Source organism: Dromaius novaehollandiae, chromosome 5 (assembly GCF_036370855.1).
Source record: "Dromaius novaehollandiae isolate bDroNov1 chromosome 5, bDroNov1.hap1, whole genome shotgun sequence".
NCBI lineage: Eukaryota > Metazoa > Chordata > Aves > Casuariiformes > Dromaiidae > Dromaius > Dromaius novaehollandiae.
Window position 1 is genome coordinate 12,216,973 of NC_088102.1, and position 22,573 is coordinate 12,239,545.

At 48.3% G+C, this 22,573-nt stretch overlaps 1 protein-coding gene across 3 annotated transcripts; it reads left to right on the plus strand.

Annotated features, from left to right (window-relative positions):
* The first annotated feature begins 2,248 nt into the window (after positions 1 to 2,248).
* Positions 2,249 to 10,365, plus strand: CKB (creatine kinase B). Of its 3 annotated transcripts, none has more exons than XM_026111328.2 (8): positions 2,249 to 2,368; positions 3,091 to 3,302; positions 4,431 to 4,585; positions 5,515 to 5,647; positions 6,555 to 6,726; positions 8,333 to 8,456; positions 9,221 to 9,410; positions 10,002 to 10,365. In XM_026111328.2, the coding sequence occupies exons 2-8, from the start codon at positions 3,110 to 3,112 to the stop codon at positions 10,178 to 10,180; spliced, it is 1,146 nt and encodes a 381-aa protein (XP_025967113.1). In that variant the 5' UTR covers positions 2,249 to 2,368; positions 3,091 to 3,109; the 3' UTR covers positions 10,181 to 10,365. The 3 variants fall into 3 exon arrangements, with proteins under 3 accessions (XP_025967113.1, XP_025967114.1, XP_064368100.1); XM_026111329.2 differs by lacking the exon at positions 3,091 to 3,302 and adding an exon at positions 3,769 to 3,956 and having other exon boundaries at positions 2,265 to 2,368; XM_064512030.1 differs by having other exon boundaries at positions 2,267 to 2,368; positions 3,127 to 3,302.
* Positions 10,366 to 22,573: the final 12,208 nt, after the last annotated feature.

Below are 22,573 nucleotides of genomic sequence, written 5' to 3' on the forward strand. Positions count from 1 at the left end.
TGGGATGGGACACTGTAACAAAGGTAGGATCCAATTTACACACAGCTTTCAGCAAATCTTAACACGCTGTCTGAATAAAACGCAGTCAGGTCATAGCCACTTCTGCTGTATTGCATATTAGAAATTTATATATTAATGATGAGAAAAATAATGGTGAGAAAAAGGGGATAAAGGGTGCAGTGTTTATTAAACATGTAAATTGGATATATTTTGATTATGTTCATGCCATGGCCCTCTTTTTGTGTGCCCTTCTTTTTCAGACAGCAGTTTTGCGAGGAAGAGATGTGCACATGTATGTCAGAAGTGTCATAATGAATCACGCACTGAGAACACTACCAGCTTATAATAACTATAGTGACTGGTATGCCTTCTGGAAGACTGGTAGGAAAAGAGCATATCCAATAAATAGAAATGGATTCCTGGAAATTTGATTCTTGAGGTGAGCTTGACTCCATGAATCTACAGAACAGTTATAGTGAAGAACAGTTGATTGCTTCTCTGTGTGTGGTGATAGATTTTGGAATAAGACAGGAGCCTTCAGTACCTTCTCTGGTAAGCCAAGCATGCTGTTTGCAAAGAAATACACCACAAAACTGTACTTGTAATGTAAGAGTATGTTCTTAGTATTATTTATATTCTTCTAAATTAAGAATAATAACTGACAAGTGGGTCTGATTTTACACTTACATTCATTTCATACTTGCATAGCAATGGCATTATTTGCAACTTGCGCTATATTGAAGTATGAGCATTATGTGCATACACATGACTGGTAAAAGGTTGGGGAAGATTTTGTGAGGTTAAAAAGGCAGAGGAGACACTGAGAGGATTTGTTCTTTGATCTGGGAGATAAAGAGACCAGACTTGCACAGATGCCAAGCCCTTGACTTCTGGAGATCTATATATTCAGCATCTCTGTGTATCAGACCTGGTATAACTTGGAAGTTTGGATGGCAGCCAAACACAATGCATTTTTATTTGAAGCAGTCTATGTTTTTATTTTGTAATGATTTCCTGTATTTTTCTTTACCCTAAACAGTTTTGTAAACTGCTTACACTTGTCTTCTGAATAAGGGTACTGGTTGTGGTGCTGAAAGAACTGTGGTGGGGAAATAATTTCTGTTGATGTTTCTGGGCATTCACAACTCATGTCGAACAAAGCAGCTCTGCGACTTAGATTGGAATTCATATGGATAAATGTACTACCTAGCTGGACAGGAGGATAAACATGGACTCTGCTGTGACAGATACACTTAAGAGAAAGATTATGAAGAGGTAAAAAGGTGAAAGTAAGATCAAGATAGTCATTCTTTTTATCTATTTATTTACTTATTCTTGCAAACTGTGGAATTCTCGGGTTCTCTAACTTAGGAGCAAATCCTTCTCATTCCTACCAATATGCCAATGGAAGCTAACAGCACTGTTTTCATGAATGTAGGGTGAATTTTAAAAGGATCGAACCCCAGCCTTTCTGCTTCTGTCTTCAACAAGAAATCAACCACTCTCCAATACAACTTAATTTTTTTTTTGCACGTGACAGAGTAGGAGGCTTGCTGTGCTTTACACAATAAACATACTTTCTTCCAAATTGAAGTGTAAAATAAGCCCACTGCCCTTGAGGTGCGGGAGGCTAAGCACAGAGCGAAGCAGTACTTCCTTCAAATCCAACTGCAAAGTGAGGCAGCTGCTTTCGGGTGCTGGAGGCTAAGCCGTAGATTTACAACCACTATCAGTAGCCTTTATCAGGCGAACACAGGGGCAGATAAATCACTCGCAGGACTCGGGTCACACTGGCCTTGACACTATGAAGCCTTTATTTTTATGACAGCAGATTATCGCACTCGTTACCGAGCCCTCGCTCAAGGCGGAGTGCCTGAGCGGCGAGAAGCCCCGCGCTGGGGCCGGTTTGTCTAACGGCACTACGGTTTGTGGAAGATGCTTGGCTAATGCAAGGCAACGATGAGTTTTTCTACACATCTCTGTGTGCAGTGAAGCCGCTGGGGCAGCCCTCGCACCTGGGCAGCGGCGGGCAGGCCCCGACAAGCCGCAGGCCCTGCCGAGCCGCGGGCCCGGCGCCCACCCCGCGCCGCCCACCCAACACCTCCGGCCTCCACCGGGCCAAGCAAAATGGCGGCAACGTCGGGCCCGGCCCAGCCCGGCCCGCGCCGGGGCGCTCGCCCCGCCCACCCCCGCGCCTCGCCCAATGGAATGAATGGGCTATAAATAGCTGCCAATGGGGCGGCGGTTGGCGCTCTATATAAAAGGGGCGCGGCAGCGGCACTGGGCTGCACTCCGGCTAGGGCGGTGGTGGCAGCGGCGGGGTGTGGGAGCAGGCGCGCAGGTCCTTGCCTTGGCTGCGGAGCCCTCGGTAAGTCCCGGGGGAGCCGCGCCGTCCTGCAGCGTTTTTTTTTCTTAATTATATAATAATAATAATTATTATTATTTCGGGTCGGAGCTGGTCCGCCCGCGAAGGCGTGGCGGCGGAGGGAGGGAGCCCGGGGTGCGGGCGAGGCGCGGGGGGCAGCGCGGGGCCGCGGTGCTGGCACGTAACCAGGGAAGAGGCAGAGGCTCCCCGGGGCCGCCCCGGCGCCTCCCGCTCTAAAGCCAGATTATCCCGGTGTTTAGCAGGGTAGTTACATACGTTCCCCCCGGCCCTATCCCCCCCGCCCGGGGAGGCATCTGTTGCATAATGGCTCGCCGGAGGCTTCGCCGCAGCCCCGAGCAGGCAGAAGCCGCCCCCGGGGGAGGCAGCCCCGGGCGGGCGTCGCGCACCTGCCGCCCGGTGCTCGGCGCTGCCGCGGCGCGACCTTGGGTGCGTCCCCGCGGCGCGCCCGGCGGTGCCCTGCGGGGCGGGGAAGGGGCCCTGCCCTCGCGGCCGGGCCCTCTTAGGGACGGGACGAGGCTCGGGAAGGTGGCGAACTTTTTTTTTCCCCTTCCCCTCTTCCCTCCCGGGGAGGTGTTGTGGCAACAAGGTGTGTAAAAGGCACCGGTGGAGCAAAATCCAAGGTGACCTTGCCCCTGCGTGTGGCTCCCTCCCAGGGAGGGCTGTCGTGCACCCGGGGTGATAGGCTTCCCCTCTCTCTCCCCCAGTGTCTGCATAGGGTCAGACATGCCCTTCTCAAACAGCCACAACCTCCTGAAGATGAAGTACTGCACTGAGGACGAGTACCCAGACCTGAGCGTTCACAACAATCACATGGCCAAGGTGCTCACCCTGGACCTGTACAAGAAGTTGAGGGATAAACAGACTTCCAGTGGATTTACGCTGGATGATGTCATCCAGACTGGGGTTGACAACCCAGGTACGGCTGGAACCGTTAGATCTGTGTAACGATCTGTTCTCCCTCGTTACTGGAAGTGCTTCTTGACAACAGCACCCAAGGCTCTTGAGCTGCCGAGAGGCAAATCTCATGAAGCGCTGAGAGACAGCTCTAAATGCATGGCTGTGTTAACAGACAGATGCCTTATTCTATGAAGCCATGTTCCTTGCTATGATCTGACATACCAACTCTCAGACACTTCAATTATGTAACTGCTCTGCTAAATACTTCCAATCTGGGGGAAAAAAAAAATCAAACCGAGTGTGCTCTAATTATAATGCAACTAGAGCGGGGGGGGGGGAAAGCCCTGATGTTGTGTGGGCTTACCTAGCTGTTCTGAGCTCTTCCTGTTCCAAGCTGGTTATGTTATACTCTGTGGCACTTCTTTGGAAAAAGGGGGAGCAGATGTGTTTACATGTTAACATTACAGTATTTATTTTTACTCTAGCAATATCAAAATGGCCCAACTAAATAATCAGAGACTGCCTCCTGATGAGGAGTACCCGGACCTGAGCAGCCACAACAACCACATGGCCAAAGTTCTAACCCTGGATTTATACAAGAAACTGAGAGACAGAGTCACACCCAGTGGCTTCACCCTGGATGATGTCATTCAGACTGGGGTTGATAATCCTGGTAAAATGCGTTGAGAACATTGTGTGAACCAGCTGAAATAACTGGTGCTTTTGAATATGGCGACTTAAACTAAGTTTGCGGAGGTGGTGTTTATGAGGAGGCTGTCTATGGCAGTATGAAAACGAACAAAAAAAAAATTGAACGTGCTTGCTTACAGCAAAGCATAATTGTTTGGGCATAAAGTTTTACCTAGTGGTCTAAATTGGTATAATTGGAAGTGCTGGGCAAAATTGTCCTAAACCAAACTTGACAAATGAGCGTGGTTTAATGGCAAAAGCTATTGGTTTCCATAGCACTAATTTGACTAACTGGATGAAATGTAAAATGTAGGGTCTTGCCAACAGGTTCTCTTATGTAAGAATGCATTCCTAAGTGACTAGACCTACTACTAAAGAACTTGCCTGGTTAGTGCTGCTCTGGAGCACAGCCAGACACCCCCCAAACTTAGCTGTTCTGACTTTATTACCACTCCAGGCCATCCCTTCATAATGACAGTAGGATGCGTAGCTGGTGATGAAGAATGCTATGATGTGTTTAAGGAACTCTTTGATCCAGTTATTGAAGACAGGCATGGTGGCTACAAACCAACTGATGAGCACAAGACTGACTTGAATGCTGATAACCTGCAGGTATAAGTTTTTAATCAATAATTGATGCCTAGTGGTCTGAGGCCTGGGCACAGATGCTGACAGTTGTGTAAACTGATTGCTCAGGTTCTGTCCTTCCAGTTTCACCCTGCACAGACTAATAAGCAGTTTGTCCATTGCAATCTGCAGTTTAAGAGTCTGCCCATGTGGTTGGGTAGAGCCAAGCAGCTGGCAGGTAACAGGAGCTTGCTTCATGTGCTCCTGTAATGTAGCTATGCTGAACATGTTGAACATGTGTTTTCATCAACTGTGAACTGCTCTGGTCAAGCTTAAACAACATTTTCCAAGGACTGTCATAAATCTTAATGCTTTTTACCATCTGATCTTGGATCTTTAAAAACAAACAAAAAACCCCAAGCTATCCTGCTCATGTCATACTATAGAATAGCTTTTGTTATGGTTAGGAGTAAGGCTTTCTATGTACTCTTATGGATTTCAAATGTTACTGTAGACTCTAGGAATTCCTAATACCATCATAGTTGGGCTAGCCGTGGGTCATCTTGAGTATAGAAACACTCTGGATGGCAATTGTGAATAATTCTCACTTGCAAGAGTAAACACCTACCCAAACAACAAGGATTTGCCTTATGTTATACCTCTGGATTCCAGATCTGAAAGGGGAACAAAATTCCACATGCTGGTCTGAAGCAGACCTACAACTTGTTGTCTGCTGGTCACCCTGACTTCTAGCACATGTTTAATAGCCCTAGTCTGAGACCCAAATAAGAGTTACATTGGATCATATTTGAGCTAATGCTGAGGACAATGGTCTTGAGCTAAGACTTCAGTTTACAGGTCAGGTAGTGAATATCTGAAGTTTAAGGTGCATGCTGAAATGCGTGGGAGCTACTTGTATGTAGGGTAGGTATTTTGGCAATGAGGCTGTACTTACTGGTTTCCTAATTTTGTAGGGTGGTGATGATCTGGATCCTAATTACGTGCTAAGTTCCCGTGTCAGAACTGGTAGGAGCATCCGTGGATTCTGTCTTCCCCCTCACTGTAGTCGAGGAGAGAGGCGGGCTATTGAAAAACTCTCTGTTGAAGGTAAAGTGAGCACTGGGTGTATTGGAAAAGCTACTTATGTCCTCTGGGCAAGAGATGTTCTTGGCAGTTTGAGAATGGAGGAAGTAAGCAAAAGTCTTCAAGACTCTTAGTCTGAACATGGAGCCTTTCCTGAAAAGGGCACTTTGAACTATAACTGCATCAGCATTGCAGTTTGTAGCTGAGGAGAAAGAGGACATATCAGAGGGAAGCTGGACTGTGTTAAGTTGACCTTCACTGATCTTGAAAGTTATTTTTCCTGTGTGTGTATGGGGAAAGGAGTTGGTTCATCATGGCTCAAACCTGAAATGTAGCAGGTATGTAGCAATGTCAGGGCTTGAGTCATGGCTGCAGTATTTTTGTGGCTGCTTTTAATTGACTTTCATTAACATTCAGCTTGCGCAGAGGTGCAGCCTTGCTCTGCTGAATGTGCAGTTGACTGGAGTAAGTGTGAGTTTTCAGTGGAACTCCTCAACTGCAGCTTTTCTTTATTGTCTCCTTTAAGTGAGAGGAAAGGATACACCCAAGTTCCAGTCTGGGAGACTGGCAGTGTGGTCATTCCAAAACCTCTCAAGGGCAGGATACCAGTCCTTGACTAGAATAATGCAATCTATGTTTGTGACCCTGATTCTCCTTGGGAGCACTGCAGTTCTACAGTTAAGCAGCAGTAATGATCCTAAACCATATGTGAGGGAACAAAGGCTACTTGTACAAACCTGGAAGGTGCAGACAAATCATCTGATACTGCTTTAATTTCTGTAATGCTACAGGGGCTTTGCCATTACAGATGAAAGCAAGGGAGGAACCCAAAGCAGCAAACTGAACATTGCTGTACTTTGTGTGTGGTCTCTAAAATGCTGAGAATGTCTAGCGTATTTGGTCCCATCCTAAGACTGACACTCCTTTTCAGCTCTGGGTAGTCTGGAAGGTGATCTCAAGGGGAAGTACTATGCTCTGAGGAACATGACTGATGCAGAGCAGCAGCAGCTGATTGATGATCACTTCTTATTTGACAAGCCAGTTTCTCCTCTTCTGTTGGCATCTGGGATGGCACGAGACTGGCCTGATGCCAGAGGTATCTGGTGAGTATTTCTGGAAGGGAGGGGACTTTGTATTAAATACTTGGAAAAGTATCTTGAAATATTGGTTGTAACATTGGTTGCAGCAAGTTGTATCAAAGCAAAATGGCAGTTTCTGAACTCGTATTACTAAATCTAATGGGAAGCTTCTGTGTGGTATCCTTTGGGGAACTTGCATCTGAACCAGAATTTGGATGAGTGCTACCAGCCCACTGTGGTGCATAATAAGAATAAGCTAGCCTGGCTATAGCCAATGCCTATCCACCCTGCACACTTTTGTGAAGCACTAGACAATAACTAAGACAGCTTTTGAAGGTAGAGACCTTTCTTGTAAAGGGAATGTGCCACTACACTCAGCTGTTGTCCCAGGAGTTTAAGAGTACCTTATGGTAACAAACAAGAGCATTGACTTAGACTTGATACTGGAGATGTAATTGCTCTCTTACAGTCTTATTGCCTCTACCTGCAGAAACTCAACATGTAGCGTCTGATGCTGGACCTGTATGGTTTTATCTGTATGAGTGATAAGATTTTTTCCACTGTAGATACTCAGTGGCCTAAGTTGGCTGATGCACAGGTGTGGAATGGAAGGATTCTACTTTTCAGATGTAGGTCACCTACATAAAACTGCATTTCAGAAGCTTCTGCAGCATAATTAACTTGCTTCCTTCTAAGCTAAAGGCTAGGGTTTTTGTCAACTAGAATACTCCAAGCTTATTACTGTAGCTGCTTCAGGACAATCCAGAAGAAGCATGCTTTGTTTCTCTAGGTCACCTTTAAGATTGCATCATCTACCTGCAGATTGCCAACACTAGATAGCGCTGTCATCTGAGCATGACTAATCTACAAGGTTGAAGTGTAAAGTCTCAATGTAGTCTGCATAAATAACTTTTTTTCTCAGGTACCGGTTAATTCTTGATCACAATCAAGCTGAGAAATTATCAGCATGATAAATACTGACTTTAGTACCTGTTGCCAGCTACAAGCTAGGACTGAGGGGCCCACTGGTGTTCAGAAGTTCGTGACATCTCTTAAGAGCTCTTGATTTAAAATTAGTAGTGAAAACTCTTTATAATAGAACTTTTTACCTGATATGAATATATCAGGTAATAACTATATGAAGAATAAGTGCAGCTTATCAGAACTTGATAAACTTCTGGTAAAAGGCTTGGTAATACACTGCTGACATGATGTCATTACAAACCTAGCTGTGTACAGTTGCTGGCTTGATGTCTGTATTGATCACCCTTCTGCAAACTCTGCTGAAAAGATCAAATCTCTTAAATGTGTAAACTGGTGCCACAAATGAGCTAGAGGAATGACTGAATTTTAGGTTTTGATAACTGAAGATTGGCCAAAGGAGTGTTGTTACTTTTTCTGAGCTGTCTAAATATACACCACTTTCACCTTCCTCTTGAAAAGAACCTGGGAAAGACTTCGTTTAACTCTGTTAGGGCTTTCATGGACAATGGAAGTAATATGAATTTAATCTTAAGAAGCAATCAAGTGAGCCACTCAAAAATAAAAGCTACAGTGATGAGTAATCTGGTGCTAGTATATATCCTGAAAATGTCAAGTGGGTCAGTAAGTTGTTTGGCTTCTCTCCTAGGCACAATGATAACAAGACCTTCCTTGTTTGGATTAATGAGGAGGATCACCTTAGAGTTATTTCCATGCAGAAAGGTGGTAACATGAAGGAAGTATTTACTCGCTTCTGTACTGGGCTAACACAGGTAAATGCTGTTTGGTATTGCTTGAGCTGTAGGTTTAATGTGGGTTTAAGTTGACCTGAGCTCTGGTCAAAGCTGACAATGCAAACTCTTCCAAGCTGGGAGCATGCCAGACATCCCATACTGCTGGAGCCACTTCTGAGTTCTACATGGTGCTTCTTCATAGCTTGGATCTCTGGGAACATCTTGATGAACTCCAGAGCTGCAAAGGCTCTGAAATGCCCATAATGGCAAAGCATTATAGCTATGAAACCTACAATAAATTGTCTAATGTGGCACCCTTATCCAAGTGCCTAAACTATACTTAAAAGATCTCAACATGTTTCTACAAATCACAGCATTTGGACTCTGGGTGGGAGGGGAAACGCTGATGGGCAGAGCTGGATTGAAGTTTCTGGGCTGAATGTTTTTTCTCAGCTTTTTCCTCTTGATATGAACTTGAGCTTTACCAGCCCCTTCCCTAATCCTAACAGATGGGCTATTTTGACATGTAATAAATCAAGCCTCCTAGTAGATAGCGACTTCAGATTTTGCACTGTATCCTCCACTTGGGCTGTCTCACCATTGGGAGCAGGATCAAGGCCTTAAAGGACACTTAATGGTGATTGTTTTTTCCAAATGGAGGGGGCTTACGTGACTGACTTAAGTAACTGCTCAAACTGTTGTGACTGTTGCTATGTAACTGAAGCTGTAAATGAGCATTAATGGATGACCTACATCCTTCAGGCAGAGAACAATCTCTAAACATCTATTCTCTCTATTTATAGATAGAAACTCTCTTCAAGTCCAAAAACTATGAGTTCATGTGGAATCCACACTTGGGCTACATCCTGACCTGCCCGTCCAACCTTGGAACAGGGCTCCGTGCTGGTGTGCACATCAAGCTGCCGAACCTTGGGAAACATGAGAAGTTTGGAGAAGTGCTCAAGAGGCTTCGGCTGCAGAAACGAGGCACAGGTGAGGTGGTGATACAGTGATGTTCTAGTCAGGCTCCCCCAGAACACCAGGGAGAGCCTGACTACAACCAAAGCCATGTTCTGGGTTACACTGGTTCCTGTCAGAGTATTTGGAAGGGATTCTTGTAAGGCATGTGGGGGAATCAAGCTTTAAAACCATAGCTTGAGGGAGTGTGGGCATGCTGGTGCTCTGCTTGTACCTCATTGTACCCAGCTTCTGACTACTCCTAGGTGCATCCTTTTCTAATATTTTGAGCATCAGATAAGGTGGAGCTGGTGGCAGCTATTCCTGTTGTAAGCAGAGATGGGAATCCTGATTAACTTCTGTCTAGGGAATAGCTACAGCAGGTACTTCTGGCCACAGGCTAGATTGAGCCTGCCATTGTGCCAGCTCCTTATTCCTTTAACCCACAAGCAAAGTGGCTCATATGGGTGGTCATGTGCAGCTTGACTTCCTTCCTCATACTAGGAGGAGGTGACTTGTAGAGAATTGTCTTGTGTTCCCACCTCTCAAGCCAGTGAGGGAAGAAAGGTAGACTTAACTACTCTAGTAGTGGTCAGCATGCTAACTAAACTTCATCTCTTGCACCAGGTGGTGTTGACACAGCTGCTGTTGGAGGGGTGTTCGATGTCTCCAATGCCGATCGTCTTGGCTTCTCTGAGGTGGAGCTGGTGCAGATGGTGGTAGATGGTGTGAAGCTGCTCATTGAAATGGAAAAACGCCTTGAAAAAGGCCAGTCCATTGATGACCTCATACCAGCTCAGAAATAAAGCACTTTATTCTCATGCTTCCTAACTTATTGGATGAATAATAAAATGTCACTCCAATTCAAACCTTGGGGTCAGAGCCCACTTAGTTACACTGTAGAGAAGTCTTCCATCCATCTGTGTTAGAGTTTATTTTTTTGATGGCTGAAATGTTGCTGAAAATGAAATAAACTACTGTTTTGGCCTGACCTGTCTTAGATGTGTTAACTGAATGTCTTTGAGTTCCCTGGCTGCTTAGAACAGCAGACTAGCTTTAAGTGACTTGGTTTTCTTAGCTATACTAGGTTAGCTGGCTGGCTTTACATGCTAGCACATCTTCCTGGCTCTACTGCTGCAGCCTGTTTCTTTGAGTTAAAAGTTCACTTGATGCTGCAATAACTATACTTTGACTTGATTGTAGTTGTAAACTCATACCTGAGAACTAGTGCTAAACATGAGTCACTGTAAACCTGCCCTGTCTCTAAGGCTTTGACTTGTGCATGTGCTCATGGCTACTGTAAACTGTCATTACCCTGCCTTATGGCAAGCCAGATTGACTCCTCAGGGATGGGGGGGAGGCAGGTCTGTGTGCAAAGGGCTACTGTTCCTCCTTGGGCTGTAAGGCAATGCTCTGAGGTCAGACTTCAGCCCTTAATGCTAGTAAGAGGGGAAGGAATCATGTCCTTTAATCTCTGGAGGCATAGGAGGGTTGGTGTAAACAACCAAGCTGCCTTTTAGGGTAAAGAGTGAGTGAACCTCAGCCTGAAACAAAGGCTCTTCTCTGCCTGAGCTGAAACAGGCTAGCATGAAGTTCTCAACCTTGGTCAGGCTTGCAAGCTCTGATAAGCTTGCAGTGTTGTAATAAGTAGGTCTGTTCTCCAGAATGACTGTGATCAACACATGTATGCACTCATTGCACAGAAACTTCATGATACTAATCTATGAGAGAAACTTTTTCCAGAAATGCTGATAGCTAGGTGCATAGTACCCTTAGTTACAAAAGCTTTTTGCAGCTCATACAACCTAGGTAGCACCTCTACCCACCTCTAAAACCCGGTTTTCTAGAAGGAATGTGATGAAAGGCTGATATATAGCTTCACAGCATGCAGCTTTATATAGGTGTGTATAGATAACTGAAGGTTTCTTTTGTAGAGACTGATATTTCTGAGGCTGTGATTGCATGCTGTCACCTAGCTGAAGTGATGACTCCAGTTGGGGTAAACTAATTAAATTTTGGTGAAGGAAAGGCTGAGTGAACATCTGAGATGTCATTTGTTTTTAATATAGCTTTCTACATGATTAAAATTTAAGTGGGTAGGTGGAGGAGAAGGGCTCACATCTCAGGGGTTTGATCTGCACTGGGTGATCTTCATGTGTTTGAGTTAATCAGCACTCCAAAAGAGATTTTTCTTTACAAGGTTTGCAAGAGCAGGGAAGATGAAATGGTGCAAGAAACTACTGATTAGTTCAGTATATTCTTTAGATCCTCCTTGCTGTGCTTCATGTCACCGTTCCACAGATACTTGGCAAACAGCTGGTGCTGCATCTTGTAATCAAAGGGTGTTAATTTAGTGGTGCCTCTCCTCAACACACACAGCATCCTTATTGCAGTTACAGCAATTATCTAATGGAAAGAGGTGCCTGAAAACTTGTCCATTTTTTTCTAGCTATGCGAGCTGGACTAGTAGAAACAACTATTTCTCCTGATGCCTCTTACTTTTTCTTATATCCTTAGCCCATCACACCTGCTACACCTCTTTGTCTACTTTTAGCACCTAGGTCCCTGCTGTCTGAGGCAGAACCAGTAGCTAGCTAAAAAAACATGGTCAAAGTGTCAAGCTAGTCTTTATTGCTTGCATTCAACCAGAAAATGTTTCTTTTAAATTTTCTTCCCCACCCACTACCTTAGCTGTGTTCCCTTCTGTTGCTGCCACAAGGAATAATAAGACTGTGCTTTTGTTTGCGCTTACACAAAGCAATTGCAAATGTACCAGAGAACAGATCTGTCACAACAAAAGGCTGGATGAAATGACCTAGCATAGCTGGTACTTGCTAAAAACCTGTGATCAAGAGGGAAATTAAACCTTCCACTACCTTGTCTTAAAAGCTTTACTGAACAATTTTATTCTTAGCATTACTTACCATCATGCCCTAGGTTTCTATTGTAGATCACATGTATCTGCTCGAATGCTGCAGCTGAGTGAAGCTGGCCAGATGGAACAGGTCGCTCAGGTGCCCAAAATTGTGCTGGACAATAGCGAGCTGCCGAGTGTCGCTGGTGCTTCAGCCTCATATCAAGGGAGGCACAGGAAGATCATAAACTGCTGGTGTTTTTTATATGGTGGGACTGCAATTAGTGCTGCCGAAGGAGTTGTTCATGCCAGGCAGTCGCCCTAGAGGGCTGGAACGAAGGAGCCGGCGTGGCTGGAAGGGCCGTCCGGCGCAATGAGCTCACGCTCGGCGTCACACCCAGCACTGATGGTGTCATTCGTAACCAGTGCCGTGGGACTGGTCACGGTGCCTGGGTGAGCCCAGGGATCCCCAGCTGACAGGGATGGAAACTGCGCCGCTGCCCAGGAAAGTGCCGATGGTTTGTGAGTGCCTGTTGGGGGAAAGGGCAGAGCTTTCAGAAAGCCAGACGGGAGGAGCCCTTGGGCTGCCGGCTGTGCTGCCAAACTTGTCAGCAGGTTTTACATCTTCCTCTGAAGATCAGCCTGAGCTTTTCTCACTTATAGGGGTAGGAAGAGATTGTTGCTGTCATTCCCTTGCAAGGGGGAATAGCTGAGGTCTGCTGGCTTTAATGCAGACCTCGCTGCGTCCTCCTGCTTTACTGCCTTCGCAGTCCTTGTTCTCACAAGTTAGCATGCTGTCCCTCAGCTTTCCAGTCAAAACATGCACCGTTTTTATAATGTTTAGCATGAATTTCCTTTTTTTAAAATCCTCATTTTCTTCTGAATGTTTCTGCCTCTTTTTGGGAGCAGCTACCTGGCCCTGCCCTATGTGAGGTTCCCGTTCAGCGGGAATGCCTGTGCAGGGGCAGAGTAATTAGAGGTCTCTGCTAGTGACTGTAAGTCAGCCCAGGCCACTTTCCCTCTCCGCAAGTATGGCACCACAAATAGTCAATATTTTGCCTGCCAGAATCCCAGCATCCTTATTTGAGAACTAAGCTATTTGAGAAGCCATCTAGCTCTCACATTACGTTTCGTGGCAGTAGATTGACCATAAATGCTCCTCATTCAGTTTTCTTGACATCTACCGGAAAATTAGTCATGATCTTTTACCCATTTGTGGACTAAGTCACGTGGGAGACGATGCAGAAGAGATGGTAAGTTCAGCATTACAGGCTCGACCCTGGCACCCTGCCACGTCGCAGGAAGCTCCCAGGCGTGGGTGAAGTGGCCAAGCTGCCTGCACCCTCCCTTGTGCCCAGAGCCAGGCAAGGGCGAGGGGTGTGGTGGGACGATTGCTTCCTGAGGAGGTCCAGATGCTCCAGGGAGGCTCCCGCTTCCTGGAATGAGGCAGCCAAACCAGATGACTCTCTTGCCTGAAAAAAAAAATTGTGGAGCAAGGTGGCTTTATCTACTGGCTGCCCAAGAAGAGCCTCCTGGGGCTGGAGGTGCTACTGCTCAAGTCCATCCCCTGCACCTGTGATCCTGGGCACATCTCACCCTGTCCCTACGTGGGAAATGCAGAATTGCAGCCCAGGCCAGGTAGCACTTTCCTCCAACTTTCCTCTTTGGCTAGTATAATTAAGTAGTTATTAAGCCAAGATGAAAAAGGAGGGTGCTATTGCCTAATGTCTCAGGCACCTGTCTGAGATGGAGGCAGTTTAGGCTCCAGTGTGTCCTCAGATGAGTATTACCATATTTTACGCAACATGGAATAGCTTGAACAGGAGGGTTTGAGTGATTTTTTTTTTTTTTTGCTCCACCCACACACACACCAAAAAATGCGGTAGCGTGATGGGCAGGGCATGCTTCTGGGAATGGAGAAGGCATCACAGCCCTTTCATCTCCTGTTTGCTTTTCTTTTTTTTCCCCTGGGCAAACAACAGTCCAGCAGGCTCTTTTGGCTTCTCTGTGTCCCTCTGGCTACTTTGCCTCCACCATCGCCTAAAAAAAAAAAAAAAAAAAAAATCACAGTTACTAAAGCTGGAAATAGCCTGTGTCACCATTTGATCCAGCCCTCCACCAGTGGGACATGGCACTCCTCTACGACCCCAGGACTTTGTCCAGCTTTATTTTTCCCTAATGTTGGGATAGCCACATCCTCCTATCAATGGCATCCTAGAGCCTAAGCTGTTGCGATGAGAAGCTAAACAAATCTGCTTCATCAACAGCAAGACGGGACTCTTCATGCAGGCAAATACAGTGACTAGGTCTCCAATTGGTTTTCAAAGGTACTTTGTATATGAAAACAGCGGGTTTTCCTTGGCTTTTGAAGGACTTTTTTTCTGGTACAAATGCTGCATTTGTCAGGCTGAGCGCATCGGGTGAGAAGCCCTATCTTCATCACACAGGGCCATTCTAATAGCCAAACTGGCAGCACGCACTCAGACCAGCATTAACAATTAATGGGGGGGAGCTGCATTTAGCAGACAAAGTAAAAATAAACAGAGAAGCATCCAAACCTACCGAAGGTTTTTTTTCCCCCTCCTCCAACCAGTGAATGTGACTATGAGAGGGAGAAGCATAGGAATAATTTCAAAGGGCAAAACAGCTCATGCTCAACACCTGAGAAAATGGGTAGAGGGGCTGCTAGAGCTCAGGAAAATGCAAACGCTGAGGTCTTTTTGTATGTCAGAAACTTCAGCTAAAAATACAGAAGAGGCAACCCAGAGCTGTCTGTGGTGTAATTGCAGACTAAAGCCACAACAGAGATGAATGTGACAGACACACGTGCATCTTTGTAAAGGCCTGGACTTCTCAGTATCAGCTCAGCACAGGTTGTCGCGAGCCTCAGCTGTCTGCTGTGGTCTGATTGCTCTTTCCACATCCATTATTTATGATCAGAGAGTAAAACTGAGAATAGCCTGTGCTGAGGAAAGCTAGGAAGTTTTGCAATGACTTATTGTCATGGGTGTTTGACGGTGGTACCCAAGTGTGGCAAAGCCTCCCTGGATTACGCAGGAATGAGCGAGGCTCTTGAAAGTAAGTGAATGTAACTCAGCCCCCAAACCACACATTTTAACCTGGCACAGCAGCAATGGTTAGCTCATATATTGAACATTTTTGCTCTTGTTCTAAATGTCCTGAATGTACATGTAAACTCAACCTTTCCCTCAAAACTGTGCGTGTTGCTGAGCTGCTGTGCTGGAAAGGGACTTTGTTAGGCGGCTTGGACCTGAAATGTGAGATTTTGCACGAGAAGGAAAAGCTTTTTATGAACTCTAACACTAATGAGAAGTGCTGTCATGAAAATAAAAGTGGAGCAAGAGAGAGGGCAGTTTTGTTTAGCTGTAAATAGTCCCTGTTTGCAGTTCAAACGCTGCAGTGTGTTCAAAGTGCAGCACAACCAGACGGCGAAGCCGCAACGGGTTAAGCGCAGCCCCTTCCCCCCCGGGCCAGCGGCTTGTGCACCAGCTGCGGCAGAGAGCGGCTTTCATGCGCTCCCCCGTCCCGGCTCTGCAGACACGAAACTGTGGCGACCACACGAGTCAGATGCAAACAAGATTATTTTAAGGTGCTCTGTGGTTAAATCATCTCGGGCGAGAAAACTGTTGTTTCAGTAAGTGTGGGCTCGGCTGTGTCCTTGTGGTCCGCCCCCAGGAACGCGCCAGCCGCCCTCCGCAGCGTGATGAAATCACCTGAATCATCGCTAATCACAGCCGGGCTGATGACATTTTGGGCGGCTTTGCAAGCACGGGGAAGCCCGCAGAGCCACCCTGTGCTGGGGATCCGGAGGGTCGCGTCCAGGGCAGGGTCCCAAACGTGTTCAAACGTTTGCCCGTCCCACAGGGCAGCCAGCAGAGAGGAGAGGGCTCCTGGAGGCAGCTGGGCACCGGACGTTTCCAAGGGCCTGCGTCACGCCGCGAGCAGGTCGTTCGCCGCAAAGGGCATCGGTGCACGAGTGTATCGAATTGCAGCTGTACAACAGCCTCCGCGTCAGGACTCGTCCGGGGAAAGACGACTCCGGTGGGAATACGCACGAGAAGAGGACTACAGCGGACACGAGCGCTTCTGGCCCCGTGGAGCCGGCTTCTCACCATGGGAGAGTGATGCCTGGCTTTTTTTAGATGGCATTTTTCTAGGGCGAAAGCTCCTTCAGCATCCTGAGGCTGCTCTTCCCACCGGGGCCAGGAGGAGCACCGTGTTTCCTCTCCTCTGCCTCCAGCCTGTCCTCAGGTGCCACCGCTGGGCCGAGGGGACGTGGAGGCTCCCCGTGGGGGCTGCACCCTGCAGCACCCTGGTCTTGCACCCACCCGGCGCAGCCAAGGACCACGGGAATCAATAGCTTGGCTATGTCCTGCTGCCAAAACCCTGGGAAATCCCCCAGGAAGAGGCTGGAGGATTCCCTATGGCTGTCCTGAAGGCCAGGACGAAAGGCAAAGCGGGAAGGAGATGTCCTGCCGTGCAGGGAGCGGGTGCAGACGGCTGCGCAGCACCTAGCCACCCCGCGCTTGGCCCCAGCACCCTCCTCGTGCTCCTGGGCACAGCCCACACATCTTGCATGTGGCTCTCAGGGGACCGACCTCAAGCCTACACCATTTTTCCCAGCATCCCAGAAGGTCCATCCTGCCTGCCACCAAACTTGGTGGTTTAGGGGTTTTTTCTGGTCTTTTTTTTTTTTTTTTTTTTTTTCTTCCTGCGTTGGCCCTTGTGGTTGTCTCTGGGACGTGTCAGCGAGCTGGAAGTGGCGGTCTGGTGCCGGCTGCCATCCCAGCTCGCCCAGGTTTCGCTGTTCTAACGAGCTTTTTGCTTTTGCTCTCGGAAGGCGCAGCCCGGCGGCGACGCTGGAGAGGCCACGTCCTGCTCTTTGCCTTCCCAGCCAAGCGCTTCGCTCGCCAGCCGCCCATGTGGGCATGAGACGCAGCTGGTCGCGCTCTTCCCAGGCTGGGAAGCCTCATTTCTACACCCTTCCCGGGGAGGAGACATGGTCTTTTCAAAGCACATTTGCTTTCCACAAGCAGCTTATGAAATCCCCGTGGAGGCTCGACATACCACCAAGATCTGATTAGTCCAGACCTCCCCGTGACTCCTTCAGGTGTGAGGCAGCAGATGTGGGATATCCACCAAGCCAAGGCTAAGTGCTATGCGCACTGATGCTGCGTAGGCGAGCAGGGGGTTGTGGAGAAAGATACTCCTGTTGGGACACTGTGGTTAAGGTGAGGCCATGCAAAAGTGCCTTGAGGGGGGTCGGTACAGCTCTGCCCAGATGCCGGCTGCTCTTCGTACCTCCTTGGTCTCCAGCAAGCCCCAGGGCCTCGCTGGGAAGCGCCACGTTGAGCCTTGGAGTAGCCTCAGGTGGTCCCAGCGCTTGGTCATGACAACCCTAAACACTGCGGACAAAAAGGCCCGTGAAAGGCGCCTTATATGTACTATAAAACCCATTCTGAGAAGCAGACAAAGGATTTATTTTGTTTTTCTCACGCAGAATAAAAATCAGCCCATGAGCAGTAATGCTGAGAAATAACACCAAGTGGTCGGTCAGCTGGAGCCACTGAAGAGGCACACGGCAACAGATGGCCTGTGTATCGTGTCCAAATACTTTTATATAATCAGTGTGAAAAACAACAAAAAGACTTTTTTTTTTTTTTTTGTATTTAACCTATGCGATCTTTCCTGGTGTGCTTTTACACATTCCTTCTCACTTGCCATCGTTCCCATTTCACTTGTTGTTGATATGTCCATTTTGAAATATTTCATACAGTTTTTTTCTATTGGTAAGACACTAAGAAATATCCTCCAGCAGGTCCTAGTGAGCAGGGGAAAAAAAAAAGTGTTGTCGTCTCCTAGCACTTAGTCCCATGACACTTCCAAACACAAACACCCACCATTAAACCTTTAATAATCCTCACTTCTGATTTTTATGAGGGTCATTTATCATTAGTTAATACTGAGCATGGGGGGGACCTAATAAATAAACCACTAATCTTTGAGCTTGGAGTATAATTCCCAGTTTGCTATTTCTCAACATGCCCTTTCTTGTCTTTCTCCCCCACGGAGAAACCCCTGGAGTGCCTGCACGGAGCTGATCGCCAGCTCGCCGTGGGGCCACGGCGGCCAGCAAGGCCAGTGCTCGTGCAGGGACCCGAGAGAGGCCCCATGCGTGGGACACAATTTGGAGTGAGCAATTTCAAAACGAGCTGTTCCTGTAGATATTTTGGGCTTCAGAAGCGAGCCTCTAAAAAGAAAAGGTAACCTGTGGTGAAAGACTATTATCAAACCAGACTGAAACAGTGGGATCTTTGCAAAATAAGACAAGAAGATTAGGTATATATGTGTGTATATACATATATATATATATTTATTTTGAAGCACTGCGCTTGCATTCTACAAAAAGCATTTGGCCAAAATGTGCTTTACAAGTGGCCGAAAGCGTGGCAGCATTTTCTTTCCTTTGCACGATAGGACCCCCACCAACATGCACCTCCTGCCGGCAGAAGCAGCTGGTCGGGCAGGTGCCAAATTTAGTTTTTTTCCTCCAACGTCACACCGAAAGAACCTGCTTTTTGACAGATTGAAATGGACCCTGAGGAAGGCCCCTTCCCATTCGCACCGGGACATGACGCTGTCTCAGGAGAAGGGAAACTCCAGGACTGAGATTTAGAGGCATCGACCGTTCCTGAAGCCCCGAACTCTAGTCTGGTAAAGAAAACAAGGATTGCTCCTTAAACTCCTGCTGGGCTTAGCACTAGCAGTCCTTTGCACTTGTGTAATACTGCATTTTGGCAAATATTGTGCAGACTTAAGCAACTCAGAGTATCGTTATCCCCATTTTACAGCCTGGCAAAACAGCTTTGCTGAGGCCACGGGCAGCGAGGGCGCTGTGGGCTCTCAGCGGTGGCCCCCTGCCCTCCAGCTCCCCCTCCTTGGAGGTGAGGATTAATCCGGTCACGCATCTTCTTCTCCAGAGGGAAAGTGTTAAAGGCCAAAATCGCGGGCTGATGGGCAGAGCCCTTCCCTCAGCTGAGTGTCTCCGGTGTGCACAAACCCACTCGCAGCCCTGGGCAAGGATTTCTGCAGCGTATTTTCATCCCAGCTACTTGGATTTTTGTTTATGCCCCTTTTAGCTTGTTCCTTCCTCGAGATTTAAAAAGAAAGCAGAAGTAAAAATAAAGCAGAAGGTCTCGCAAGAGCTCAACCTTTCCTCCCTCTCACCCCTCCCTTCAGAAATAGAGATTTCTGTAAGGATTTCCCTTGGGGATGGACCAGTTGCGCGTGGCACCGCGGTGGGGATGAGCCTGTGCCCCCAGGCCAGCCGCCTCCGCTCGAGTCCCCCCTCGGGGACGCCGGGGCGCAGGACTGGGAGCTGCCTCCGCAGGGCCCGGCTCCAGCCCCACGAGTGGGAGCACTTCCGAGGCTCTGCCGAGCCGGTTGCAGCGCCCAGAGCGGCTGCAGGTCAGCGGCACGTCCGGGGCAGCCCCGAGCAGTACGCCGGCCTCTTTCGACTTTCCGTCTGCACTTAACAGGCGTGGAATCTTTTCCCTCTGGATTAAAAAAAAAGAAAAAGAAAAGAAAACCCCGGAGCCTTGGCCCGAGCACAGGCAGCGGCCGCGTTTGGACAGCATGGTCGAGCACGAGATTTCCAAATCAGGGCATCTCGGTCCGTCCTGCCCCTCAGGCTGCCGCGTGCAAGCGCTCAATGGGGAGTGCTCTCTTCACCCTGTGCTGGAAGCAGTCGCCCGTTTGCTCCTATTAAAGGATATTGTTTAATCTCCGGGCTTGCATGGACGGTGGGCTGGCAGAAATCCTTGGCACGTGTGTTAGGATCCCGAGTCTGTTTGGGGATGCTCGTGCTTCAGAGAAGGGCGCAGCTCCGAAATGCAGCAGGCTGGTGCCATCGCAGGCACGCTGCGGTCCGGTTCCCCCTCCAGCGGGCTGCTCCCGGCCGCGGTGCCGGCGGCAGGGCTGACGGGTCCCCTGGCAGAGCCCAAGGCCCCGCAGGCAGCTCTGCCCACCGCCGGTGCTCGGCATGAGAAGTCATCGCCTGCCAGACGTGAGAGCCAACACCGGGTCCTGCTTGTATTGTAGGGGAGCAAAGGCACCCTGGAGCCGGGAAACCCAGGACCCAGCTGGACCTGGCTCTGGGTGCAGGGAGAGGTCCCTCCGCAGGCGGCACAGGCTGCTGCTGCCGCAGCTGACCGTGGCTGAGTGGTGACAACAGACCAGGGCAAAGCCCCAGACTTCCCAGACCAGGATTTTGTCACCCCAGACCACATCACTGCCCTAAGCCAGGCTGACTCCACAGTGACAGGGTCTGGGGGGATCTCTGTTCTCCTTTGGACCTGTATTTCAAGACCATCCATCTGCAGGTCACAAACTCAGGGCCATCACAAGTTGCTGCGGTTTGGGCTGACCTGTTTTATACTTTGTCCCCTGGCATCAGACACCTCTTCCCAGCATAACCACAGCCCTGCCTAAGCTTAATGCAAAATACTTAATGCTATGGGAGCTGGAGCCTCGTACTCATTGCTGGAGACACCTGGGACTGCTGCAGCACAAATGCTCCCTACTAACATGCCAGGGGTCCACCAAGCTGAGCGGGGTCAGACCTGCTGCGGTTTCCTGCAAAGGGAAACCTGCTCCAGGGTTTTGACTGAAGGGCTTTAACCCCAGCCACAGGCCAGGTCTAACTTCCAATGTGCTGTGGCCACCTCCGTCCCTCCTTTCTTCTCCTCCTCTCAGCTCAAAGACAAGTAAGGACAACAGGCTCATCACAGGAACAGATGACTTTTTCCACGGAAACAGATGTCTGCTTTGGCCGATGCTTTGTCTTTGTTTCAGGCTCAGTCCCACCTATTATGATTGTCACTATTGTTATTATTCCCATAGTTGCTTTTCCTCTAGACTTCCGGTGTGTTCCTGCTCCAGGAACACTCCACTTCGGCCCTGCCCATTCCCAGGGCTCAGCAGCTAACAGCTTCAAAAAGCATCCGAGACCTGTCTTTCCTGGTAACAAGTGCTCCTTCTCTCAGATCGCCTGGTGACGCCGTCCGTGACGTGTCACCTGGGGAGGAGCTGCCCAAGGAAGCAGCAACATGGCCAAGGACCGCAGCAACATGGCCAAGGACCACGGCACAAGGTACAGCCCGCTGCCAGCAAATGACAGGGAGCCTCTCCTTGCCTCGCTGATGCCCAGCTGGTGAACCGGGAACTAGAAACCGCACACCAGCCAAGTGCCCTGGGGATGAGCTGGCGTTGGCCAGCCGGGACAGGAAGGACAGAAAGCGGCAATGCTCTTTGCTAGCACCAAATCTGAAGGAGATTTCTCTCCCACTGTGTCAAGGGAGAAAAATTCATACCTGAATTCAAGCATTTGACAGTTGAAACAAGATCCAAAGCTCTGGGTTTTCTGTTTTGCCACAAACTAAGGGGTTCACAGAAAAGCTTGCTGCTCCCCTCAGCATTGGTGGTGAAACGGTCACAGTTATCCATCTGTCCATGGAGACTTCAATGCATATTCCCCAGCTGCAGGCAATAATCCTGAGTCTCAGCTCCTTCCTTTCCTCCCTAGGATGTTTGCAGCACATCTCTGGTCCAGCTGACACAGCTGGTCATGCTTTGGCCACAGCCTTTGGCCTAAATGTCAATGGGAAGAACGTCCCTTTTCAGCATCTCTTCCAACAGCTATCAACTCCTTACAGCGAGAATTTAAGAGACCTCCTGGCTCCCCAGAGACATGGCCGACCAGCCATGGGTGTGAGTTGACTGTGAATATTTATGAGCTCCAGAAAGGATAGCAGAGGCCTGTCCACAGGGTTAATGACCATGCGGTTGATGAATCATTCTCGTGGATGAAGAAAAAAATTGTGCTTCCTCCTTGGTGTCTGCTGAGGCTGTACAAGTCTGAAGATCCTCCCATCTGGTACTGTGAGCTGTTTTCTACTTCCCTTCCCCAGGAGAGAAACAATTTCAACAAAGTTCTCGCAGTGCTGTGGAAAGTTATCACTTTACTTTGCTGAGAAGTAAATTTGGGACCCTCTCAAACTGCTCTGCCTGCATCTACCAATATAGTGCTTTTGTTGTCTCGCAGTTCAGTCTATCCACACTCACTGAGAAGTCCAAGACACCCAGAGAGATATCTAACTTAAGATGTAAGAAAATTTAACTCCTACCCTTCCTGCTTGCGACAGGAGCTTGCACAAGCAGCACAACTCCCCATCTGCACAGCAAAACCCCTTCCCTTCCTCTTCTGCATGCTCACTAGCCTGACCGACACAGGAGACCCGTCCAAAGCGAGAGCAAGTAGTGGCCA